At 41.4% G+C, this 12,288-nt stretch overlaps 1 protein-coding gene across 1 annotated transcript; it reads left to right on the forward strand.

Moving 5' to 3' along the window:
• Window positions 1-10,506: 10,506 nt before the first annotated feature.
• On the forward strand, window positions 10,507-11,889 carry LOC307121399 (uncharacterized protein). Its single transcript, XM_079808988.1, has 5 exons — window positions 10,507-10,759; window positions 10,879-11,114; window positions 11,207-11,229; window positions 11,399-11,418; window positions 11,494-11,889. Exons 1-5 carry the CDS (start codon window positions 10,573-10,575, stop codon window positions 11,574-11,576), a joined length of 549 nt encoding a protein of 182 aa, XP_079665114.1. The 5' UTR covers window positions 10,507-10,572; the 3' UTR covers window positions 11,577-11,889.
• Window positions 11,890-12,288: the final 399 nt, after the last annotated feature.

Here is a 12,288-nt window from a genome sequence, read left to right on the forward strand (position 1 = left end):
CAGCCTCCCCGGGAAAGTCTATGCCAGGGTACTGGAGAGGAGAATCCGGCCGATAGTAGAACCTCGGATTCAGGAGGAACAGTGTGGTTTTCGTCCTGGTCGCGGAACACTGGACCAGCTCTATACCCTCTACAGGGTGCTGGAGGGTTCATGGGAGTTTGCCCAACCAGTCCACATTTGTTTTGTGGATTTGGAGAAGGCATTCGACTGTGTCCCTCGCGGCGTCCTGTGGAGGGTGCTCTGGGAGTATGGGGTCCGGGGTCCTTTGCTGAGGGCTGTCCGGTCCCTGTATGACCGAAGCAGGAGTTTGGTCCGCATTGCCGGCAGTAAGTCAGACTTGTTCCCGGTGCATGTTGGACTCCGGCAGGGCTGCCCTTTGTCGCCGGTTCTGTTCATAATTTTTATGGACAGAATTTCTAGGCGCAGCCAAGGGCCGGAGGGTGTCAGGTTTGGGGACCACACGGTTTCGTCTCTGCTCTTTGCAGATGACGTTGTCGTGTTGGCCCCTTCTAACCAGGACCTTCAGCATGCATTGGGACGGTTTGCAGCCGAGTGTGAAGCGGCTGGGATGAGGATCAGCACCTCCAAATCCGAGGCCATGGTCCTCAGTCGGAAAAGGGTGGCTTGCCCACTCCAGGTTGGTGGAGAGTTCCTGCCCCAAGTGGAGGAGTTTAAGTATCTAGGGGTCTTGTTCACGAGTGAGGGGAGGATGGAACGGGAGATTGACAGACGGATCGGTGCAGCTTCTGCAGTAATGCGGTCGATGTACCGGTCTGTCGTGGTGAAGAAAGAGCTAAGCCGTAAGGCGAAGCTCTCAATTTACCGGTCAATCTACGTTCCTACTCTCACCTATGGTCATGAGCTTTGGGTCATGACCGAAAGGACAAGATCCCGGATACAGGCGGCCGAAATGAGCTTTCTCCGCAGGGTGGCTGGGCGCTCCCTTAGAGATAGGGTGAGAAGCTCAGTCACTCGGGAGGAACTCGGAGTAGAGCCGCTGCTCCTCCACATCGAGAGGGGACAGCTGAGGTGGCTCGGGCATCTGTTCCGGATGCCTCCTGAACGCCTTCCCGGGAAGGTGTTTCGGGCATGTCCAACCGGGAGGAGGCCCCGGGGAAGACCGAGGACACGCTGGAGGGATTATGTCTCCCGGCTGGCCTTGGAACGCCTCGGTGTCCCCCCGGAAGAGCTAGAGGAAGTGTCTAGGGAGAGGGAAGTCTGGGCATCTCTGCTTAGACTGCTGCCCCCGCGACCCGGCCCCGGATAAGCGGAAGAAGATGGATGGATGGATGGATTAATCATTCCGTTTTAACCCTTTGTTGAAATTATACCGTTTCACAATCTGAGATAATTAATCATTCCAGAGTAAATCAGAATAGGTCAAAATGTAACAATTATTAACAGTCAGGTAAATGTATAATGCCAATTACATAATCAATTCAAAGATAATTCGTACATAACATCAAATATTCCAAAATAGCCTAAAGAGTGAAAGATTTCCTGACTTTCTGAATATTACGTAACAGAGCGTTTGTTGTGCTACGGGCCAATCTCATCATAGTATTGCGCCCCGAACTCACTGCTACATCGCTTTAAGTATAACTCAGACCAAACCGAAACCTCTTTCAAATGGAAATACATGATAACAAAGGGAATTTAAATGGCATCGAGCTCCCATTTGCCTGGACTGAAAGAAGAGACCAAATGGCTCCAAAAGCCACACCCACCGTCATGAGTAAAATATCTCAAAGCTCTAAAAACTCTTGTTAACTCTTGTATATTTCTGTGATTTTTGTACCATTCGCACTGAGACATTTCAAACGATATCAAACATATAATACTGTATAGTGAGAATTGACATTAAATCCAATAGATTTTGGGTGAATTCTAAGTGATCTCTCAACATGAAGTGGTGTAAGATGGGGAAAATTCAGAGCAAGGTAAATACATGCAAATTAAGGCCATTCTCAGTTGATTCACTCAGTGGGACGTCGGCTGCGAAAGGTTTCCTCTCAGTGAGTAAGATAATCTGGAGTTATGCAAGTTTTCATAGTCTTTCAATTTACATATGCAAAATAGATTTTGGGTGAATTTTATGTGATCTCATCATGAGAGGGAGTAGGAGTTTGGGGGAAGATTCAGGTGAAAGGAAACGCATGCATGTAAATTAAAGCCGTTCTCAAATGGATCACTCAGTGTGACGTTTTCTTGGATGAGAGTGATATATGAGTGAATTCAGATCTCTTCTAATCTCTTTTATTTTCACAGATAGGCCTTGTTCCTCAGCAAGACAATTTAGCATTGCAAGCCTTTCCCAGTCTTTCACCAGTGCAAAGCATTTTTGGTTGACAAAAAAAAAGAAGACTTAAAGGGTTAGTTCACCCAAAAAAGAAAATTCTGTCATTAATTACTCACCCTCATGTCGTTCGACACCCGTAAGACCTCCGTTCATATTCGGAACACAAATGAAGATATTTTTGTTGAAAGCTGATGGCTGAGAAAGGCTTCAGATAGGCCTCCATTGGCATTCAGTACATTTACACTCCCAAGACCCATAAAAGGCACTTAAAACGTCGTTACAAAGTCCATCTCACCACAGTGGCTCTACAATAATTTTACGATGCGACGACAATAGTTTTTGTGCGCAAAAAAAAATCAAAATAACACCTTTATCCAACTTGTTCTTGTCTTCCGTGTGTGCCTCCACGACGCATGCGCAAGAATATGACGCAGATCCGGCGTTCGGACACATGACCCAGGAGCGATTTGTTTACAAGCAGAGGAAGACGCGCGTGTCTAAGCTGTTGAATTCTACATTGATCGTGCTTTAGGTCACCCAAAAATTTACATTTTTGGGTGAACTAACCCTTTAAAACAGAGCACTGTGCCATCAGTGTCTGATTTATTAAACTTTGGAACAGATAAACGCATACAAAATTCAAACATTTGAAGAAAAGAAAAACTATTTTGAACATTTTAAATGATAATAATCCATGACTAAATGTATTGCAAATATTTCTCATCACTAAAATGTAGTGATTCAAACTAATGTAGTGAACATTTAACCATTTAAAACTATAAAATGAACCATTTAAAACTCCATAAATGTGCAAAACACTGCACATTTGTAATAATTAACTTAATGTTAATTCAAGGGTTTTTTTACGTTTTTTTGCTGCATGGTTAAAGAAAAATATTGTATTTGTTAACACACGGTGCTCATCTACACGTGCCTACACAGACATATTTCGCAAAATGAAGAAATGAAATAGAAGTAGGCCTACTGCGTGGGACCATTTAGACAGAAAGAAGTTACTTGCAAAATATGCTACGCGGTATTAAAATACAGCAGTAGTACAAGCTCCTGACTGGTGGAAAGCAAATGAAAGGCACTTCCCGAGGCTGGCCACTCTAGCGAGGCGTTATCTCTATATTCCCGGGGCATCAGTGCCATCTGAAGCCTTGTTTAAGGCTTTTCGTAGTGTGGTTTTGGTAAAGTTTACTAAAGTAAACATTGTCACGCTCACGCATGTTCTTCTCACTGCTGGACAAGGCTCGTGCGCAGTCATCGGAGGCTTGCGCTGCAGAGCCAGGCGAAAGGCTTGAGAGGGTGTTTTATAACCCACACTAACCCACATAACTTAGACATGTTACTTTAAAAAAAAAAAAAAAAAAAAAACCTACAAGGTATGGATTCAGGTAGGCCTGCTAAAAACTTATACTGACGGGAAAAAAACTATTCCGCTTCTTCAAAGCTTCAAACGGATTCAGTGTATTTTCGTTTTGTCATCTTAATTTGGTAATCATTTAAGCGAAAAATATTTAGTATAGGCCTATTTATTTTATGCTTTTTATTTATATTTTATTCAGTTTTTCTCTGTTGTCAGAAACGCTGAAGGTGCGTGAAAATTTGATAATGTGTGAATCCAGCAGGTTCTGTTGTTTATCTGTTCTTTATGCTGCTGTTTGCACAATAGAATATACCCGTGAAAAAAGTGTCTTACGGGTCACAGACACTCGTCAATTGTATTTTTATTTAATGCCAATTCAATATTATAATCTAATCAGTTAACGGTTAATATTCGGATAATGAGCGGCGGTTATCGTCTGGAAAATTAACCGAAATGAGCATCCCTATACTGAAATTAAATAAAATTTTATGAACTTATACTTATTTTCCTGAAATATTTATTAAATAATTATTTGTAAAGGATTTTTGCATGGATGCTACTTTTTAAATATATGTATATTTTAAAATCTCACGTACCCCCTGGAGTGCCTTTACGTAGCCCCTGGGGTACGTGTAGCCCCATTTGAGAACCACTGGTCTAGTGGGTTAAACCACTGAACTGATCCACAGAAGGTTGCTGGTTTGATTTCAGCAGTCGCCATCACCAGTGTGGTGCCTTCAGCGAGGCACTTTACTCTGAGTTGCTCCAGGGGGATTGTCCTTGTAATAAAAGTCGCTTTGGATAAAGGTGTCTGCCAAATGCGTAAATGTTAGAAGGAGGAAAGTGGGTTGATGGCTATTTGATCACATGAGTGTTTACACTTTGAAAACAATCCGGTCGAATGTGTTTTTGACTACCTCTGGAAGTGGTTGAAATATGTTCAATATGTTTTAGACCCGTTTACACCTGTATTTAGCGTCGTCCACTTGTGATCCGATAGACCAAAACTTCTTAAATCTTAATACTAGGTGTAAACAGGGCCATAATTATGTCATTTTACATCACATCAAATTGTGGAATATTACAAAACAGTTGTCTATAAACCGAAGTGAAACACTCCCATGGGCTGTTTTGGCATTATTGGTTTCTGATGGGGGAAGAATGTTACTGCATATAGCACTGTGGCTTTAGTCATGTGACTCATTAAGTGTTTAAAGGGTCGTGAAACACCAAAACACTGTTTTTGAGATGTAAACAGATATGTATAGGCGGCACATCATTGAAAACACTAAAGGTACTCATTAATGTTATTCATATGTAAAAAATAGTTATTTTTGCATTTTTCAGAGCGATTTCTGTCTTCCGGTTTGAAAAGCTGAGTCGGAGCAATGTCACAAAAGCTGACGTCATCGTGTACTTTGGACCCAAGTATGGGCTGGTCGAACATGCTGACGTTGATCGTTTTGAGCGATTCTCGACATATATTCATGACATAAAGCTCATTCAATCCAATCACTGTGCTGTAGTATGCATAAAATATAATTTAGTTATTATGCATGAGACAGTCACTTCTGTCAGGTTCGTCTTCCATCATTATTGTTGAGACATGGTGGGGAAGTTTTGGAAGCAACGTGCGGAAAAGTCAAGGAGGAAAGTGAGGTGTTGTTTTCAGCATGTCGTGAAGGTGCTCCCTGGATTACTTTCGTGTGGGTAAAGACCGATAATCAACGGTGGAACAGCCAAGGCGGATGGTCGTCGTGCTGATACGAAAGGGCGCTGAGCGAGCTGTAACCGGGACGCCATCTGTGGAAGCCATTGCTACAAAGGTTCGGTAAAGTAAAATGAACTTGAGGAATCGCACGGCGAAACCTGCAAGCGTTGACATTAATTTCTTAATTTATGTCAGGAGTGCAAAATAACCGATCTGTAATGGAGAAGACGTGGCTTTTGATTCTTGTAGATATTTCATTCAAAATATCAACAAGAATAAAAATTCACATCTTCTCCGTTTTATTTGTGGTCACAGACATGCACTAAACCGCATGTGTTCAGGCTCTTAGCGAAACAGTGTGCATATTTGTACAAATATAGATTTATTATCACGTTTGCAAAATATTTCATCATACAGAATAAAATGTATTTTCGTTTCTCACTGAATTATGCTGATCTGAAGAGCTGAATGACATTCAGAGCGATCTTTGTCTATCTTCCTCCTGCACGCCACTTATGATCTCAGAGTTCATTCGCTGTACTCATCCCTCATCTCATCTCTCTGTTGTAAACATTGCCAACGTGTGAACCAAGAACATGTCTCAGAACCGCTGTAACTGCTGCTGTCGGTATCGCTATCTGTCCAGTTTTCTCCTGAGCTACCTGCTATAGCTCAATAAACTCCCCACTGGAAGGGTTTCAGGACAAGCATGGCGGATACAAGAGTCACTTTATGAGCTTTTATTGCGCATGTATACACAATAATCATCCACAAACTAGGTAGTCTGAATGCTTAGCCTATCAGCTGGATATTAGTCACATTATTTAGCTCGTTAGTTAGCTAGTTAGGTTGTAAACCTGCAATGAAAACACAAACACAAAACACCAGAATTATCTAATGAAATTACACAATCATGTGATATAAATTTTTTATCTGAATTACTAGCAATGCCAGTTTATAGTCACTCACCAGAAAGGCGTACCAGTCCTGACCATCAATAGAATTAAAATGAAACTTAAAGGCGATGTTAGCGCACTGTGACTAATTAAGCATATACAGACACATAATTATTATAGAAACGGTAATAAAACAAACCTGTAACCTAGTAAGATTATAACATATATGAAATATAACATAAATGTGCCTGCATTTTGAATAAGGTGGTAAATGTACACACTTATTTCCTCAAATACCCCAGAACATAATAAAACACCCATCACTTGTAATACATACAGTACATACATACATATACGTATATATATATATATTAGTTACACCTGCTAGAAAGTTCTACACTATCCATGTCACCTGTGTCTGCGTGTGTGCATTGCCGGTTTGCAAATTAGCTCATTTTAATGCGCCTAATGACACTCCCCTATTTATGCAAACCATTCCCTCTTTCCACAATATACCCATCCCACCTTTTCGCAGTCGACCATGCCGAAGGTGTGAAAAAACACCACTGCAGCAGGGGGGTTTCATGACCCTTTAAAGGCTAAAACAGATACAGAAGAAAAAAGAAGCTGACAGAAACTATGAAGGTGTCAATAATTTTTTTCTTAAAGAGCTGCAATGCTTACTTTTAGTGTGTTTCTGTCTGTACTATTTGCAATTAACAGGGTTTCTCACACACATGAGCCACTCTCTTTTCATAACATCAGGGAGTTAACTCAGCAGCCATATCACCCTGCAGCCCAAGACTGGTTTCCCACTGAAGCTAAGCAGGGCTGAGCCTGGTTAGTACCTGGATGGGAGACCAACTGGGAAAACCAGGTAGCTGCTGGTAGAGGTGTTAGTGAGGCCAGCAGGGGGCGCTCACCCTGTGGTCTATGTGGGTCCTAACACCCCAGTATAGTGATTGGGGCACTATACTGTAACAAGCACCGTCCTTCGGATGAGACGTTAAACCGAGGTCCTGACTCTCTGTGGTCATTAAAAATCCCAGGATGTCCTTCGATAAAGAGTAGGGGTGTAACCCCGGCATCCTGGCCAAATTTGCCCATTGGCCCCTCTCCATCATGGCCTCCTAATCATTCCCATATACAGATTGGCTTCATCACTCTGTTTCCTCTCCACCAATCAGCTGGTGTGTGGTGGGCGTTCTGGCGCAATATGGCTGCCGTCGCATCATCCAGGTGGATGCTGCACATTGGTGGTGGTTGAGGAGATTCCCCCTTCTATATGTAAAGCGCTTTGAGTGCCTAGAAAAGCGCTATATAAGTGTAACAAATTATTAAATTATTAACTCTCCAGAGACCGAATCACCAGCTGATTCCAAACAGTGTCTTCGCACCCCAGGTCTGTGAGCTCCAATGCTGCCCTCTCCACTGCTAGAATCCACTCTAACGTCTCTCGTGGCTGGTGGTTCTTTACAGCAGGTCGTGATTGAAGCTCTAACACAATCTCTTCTGCCGTTTGTGCCTTGTCACCACAACGGTTCTCTAATTCCCTGAAGATATCGTTTGCATCTCTGCAACGCAACAGCCTGAGTTCACTTTTCACAGACTCACTTATACTGTCTAGTAAGTGAAGTTTCTTGCATTCCCTTGACCCCGTAGGTTCCGCTTGTGCCTAGATACTCTCCCATTCAGCCTTCCAGCGCCACTAGTCCCTCCTGTCCCCGGTGAATTTAGGTAAACTTATGGGTGTGAGCCTTATTTTTGGTCGGGCCCATTGAGAGCTGTTATCTCCACCGGCATACGAACGAACCAGGGCTACTATATGGCGTGCTACTACCTTGTCCCATGCTGAGATCGACGGGCGGACCGGCACGAACACCCTATAGTTGTGGTGTGCTGGGAAGGGTTGGAGGTAGGGCGAAACTGACACCAAGTCCACCATCAGACCATCTTGACTGCAGGATGGGCTGTAATGTCTGTTGGGGGGTTCTGTGTGTGGTAGCTGCTACATTCCTGTTCAGAGGTCGACTAGTGACGGTAGAACCTTGAGCAGCCCATGTAGAGATGCTTGCTCTGTCTGTAGACATGAATGAAGGAGAGCTCGTAACATATACAGTTCCCTGCCCATCAATGGGCGGATTGACAACAGCAGGCCGGGTGTTAACAGGTGGAGTAGCAATAGCAAAGGTTACTGGTTGGGTAAAAGTGATGTTATCTGCAGCTGTAAGGCTGTCGATAGCTGTTGTGACATGCCCACCGACCGCGTCATTGCCTCCCAAATCTTCATCCCCTTCCTCCTCACCTCTGTCACCATCGCCATTGTCTTTTAGTTCTGTACTGTTCCTCTTCATGGCCTCATTCTCACATCGGTATGCCCACCCATCTATCAGTTGCTCCTTGTCCTCTCTCAATGATAAAATGAGCATCCATTTGTCCTTTTCATGTGGCCGATAGTCCCTCCAAGTGTACACAGTCTCCCTGAGTTCATGGAGTTTCCTATCCAGCTTTCCACTTTCAACCCCTTGCTGCGCCCATGGCACTACTTTACTTTCCCCGAGCGCCTCAGCCCGATCAAAAGCAGACTTGAACTGTGTTATAAGAGCATCTATGTCCGGCTCTGCATACTTAGACCACAGCATTTCCATGATCTTGCTCTCAGTTTCAAGAAACTTTTGCTCACTGGCATCTCTCTTCGCCAGGGTGTCCCGCGACTCACTGTCGTCACCCGTAGGGTCTATCTGGCTCGGTGCGTCAACATATTCATTACTGACATAGAGGAGTTTGTCATATTCATCCTTCAATCTCGCTAACTCTTCTGACAACTCAACTTCACGTAAATGGCCAGCACTAACTTCAAGACGGTTTATTCGCGTTGTAAAGTTTTGTTGCGCATTTGAGCGTTTCCGCTTTAAACCCTCTAGATCTGGTTTGTCATCTGCCATTTTTTCGTTCTTTTCTCTTTTCCAGTGAACAGAATAACTAAAATCACCTTTTAGCAAAAAGATTTGTTCAAAAGAATCGATTCAACAGATTCGTTCAGCTGTCATGGCTGGTAGCGGCGTTGTTTACAAAGTCACTTTACCAGCCCCGCAGCTGTTATTATCCACACAGTCTTACTCACGGTTGTGGAAGTTATTCAGCCCTTTAACGGCCACCGATGTAGTGGTGGTTGACGGCCGCTTCCTTCCCAGAATCCGGGTCTCCGTTCCCGGCGCCGGTCATCAACGATGGCTTTCCTCCGCTCAGTGTCCGTGTACTCTCTAGCACGGCTCCGACAGCGGTTTACAACTGTCCAGTTCTCTACTAAGCTACCTGCTATAGATCAATAAACTCCCCACTGGAAGGGTTTCAGGACAAGCATGGCGGATACAACTCGAGTCACTTTATGAGCTTTTATTGCGCATGTATACACAATAATCATCCACAAACTAGGTAGTCTGAATGCTTAGCCTATCAGCTGGATATTAGTCACATTATTTAGCTCGTTAGTTAGCTAGTTAGGTTGTAAACCTGCAATGAAAACACAAACACAAAACACCAGAATTAACTAATGAAATTACACAATCATGTGATATAAATTTTTTATCTGAATTACTAGCAATGCCAGTTTATAGTCACTCGCCAGAAAGGCGTACCAGTCCTGACCATCAATAGAATGAAAATTAAACTTAAAGGCGACGTTAGCGCACTGTGACTAATTAAGCATATACAGACACATTTATTATAGAAACGGTAATAAAACAAACCTGTAACCTAGTAAGATTATAACATATATGAAATATAACATAAATGTGCCTGCATTTGGAATAAGGTGGTAAATGTACACACTTATTTCCTCAAATACCCCAGAACATAAAACACCCATCACTTGTAATATATACATACATACATATATATATATATATATATATATATATATATATATATATATATATATATATATATATATATATATATATATATATATATATATAAAATAGTTACACCTGCTGGAAAGTTCTACACTATCCATGTCACCTGTGTCTGCGTGTGCATTGCCGGTTTGCAAATTAGCTCATTTTAATGCGCCTAATGACACTCCCCTATTTATGCAAACCATTCCCTCTTTCCACAATATACCCATCCCACCTTTTCGCAGTCGACCATGCCGAAGGTGTGAAAAAACACCACTGCAGCAGGGGGGTTTCATGACCCTTTAAAGGCTAAAACAGGAAATAGATGAAACAGATACAGAAGAGAAGCTGACAGAAACTCTACAGGTGTCAATAAATTGTAATCTTAAAGAGCTGCAATGCTTACTTGTAGTGTGTTTCTGTCTGTACTATTTGCAATCAATTTGGAAACGATTGAGGAAAAAGACACAGGCATGCCATCACTCAATCATTTGAGAAATGGAGACATTATTATGAGGAAGATAAACGTCTTTGGATTGTACCACGCTGGGGTTTACAGTGAAAAAAATGTCATCGAGTTTACAGGTAATCATTTCACTTTATTAACTTTGAAATATCGCATGTCTGTCTTCGAGTTAAAGATGAACAAACAGAGGGTGTAGAAATATTCTTTACTTAATAGTTGACTTTGTTGTTTCTGATAGCTCCTGAGGACTCAACATGGTTTAATAAAATCACGAGTTTTTCATCAAGCAGTCTGCCTGGCACAGTGAACAAGAAAAGTGTGAAGAACTTCATTGCAAACATGCCGTACTGTGTCCTCCGTCCAAAGACTATTCCTGACCATTTCTCTTACTTGGTTGATGATGCTATGGATTATGATGGGAAATACAATCCTTTGTTCAATAACTGTGTGCATTTTGCACTCAGACTCCTGAAGGTAGGCAATTGTCAAAAATCAATTACATATTCATTTATGAACGTATGGTATTGCATGAAAGGATTGAATGTGTATTATTTCTTTATATGCAGCTGAAACCAGAGCCAACTCCAAGGTATACATTTATTATTTACTCTTTATTCATCTCTGTTCTAAATATTTAATATTATATTTTTTGTTATTTTCAGTTATTAATATTTTAAATAACAGCTTTTACATTTAAAAGTATATTCAAACTTGAGAAATATTCACCAACTATATTAATGCATTTCTGATCTCTTCAGCAGCGGGATACAGCAAAGAGGTAAGATCATTTTCTGATTTATTGTAACTATTGTAATTCATTAATTTGCCTGATAATAATGTTGTGTTCTTTTAGATGGGGATGGAGGATTTGCCATCGAGGATTTTAAAGAAAGAGCAGCCTTAGTTTACAGTGTTCACAACATGAGAATAAAGTGAACCTTACACTTTGAGTATGAAAGTATGGGGGGACGGGGGATCTTGGTAAACACATTATTATTGTATCAGAATATTAATGCTAATGAAATATAACCTTAAAAATCCTAATCCTGTCTGTTTGACTTATGGCTGTCATGATTATGTTTTCTTTTAATTGACTTTTGGTTTGCACTCATCAGTTGAATGTGGTTTGTTTTTGTAGCCAACAATTATCAGATTTCAAACTTATCAATAATTTAGGCAACATATTACTAGAGGGAAGAATTTTAGATTAATTTACAATAAAAAATTACAATAAAATGTACAAAATCTGTTCTCTGGTCTTTGTCTGTAAGTTCTTCAACAAATGGAAACCTTCAGATAAGAGAGTACAGTGACAACCACAGTGACAGGATATTATTTACTCATGTGAAATAAAAGTAAGTATACATTTCTCATAAAAAAAGATGCATTTCATTTCACGTGACTCTTCTGAGAAATAATATAGCCAAGTTGAAAAAACACAAAGAAGAGGTAATTTGTCAAGTTAAGAAATTCAATGTTTAAGTAAGTAGAACTTCATACGATTTTTTTTTATACTTATACATTTTAATTGCTCTTAAATGGGGTGGGGGGGGGGGGGGGGCACACTCAGTTTCAGTCAATCTCATGTCAATCTTGAGTACTTATAGAGTAGTATTGCATCCTTCATATCTCCGAAAAGTTTTTAGTT

Source organism: Gobio gobio (assembly GCF_949357685.1).
Source record: "Gobio gobio genome assembly, chromosome: 25".
Taxonomy (NCBI): Eukaryota; Metazoa; Chordata; class Actinopteri; order Cypriniformes; family Gobionidae; genus Gobio; species Gobio gobio.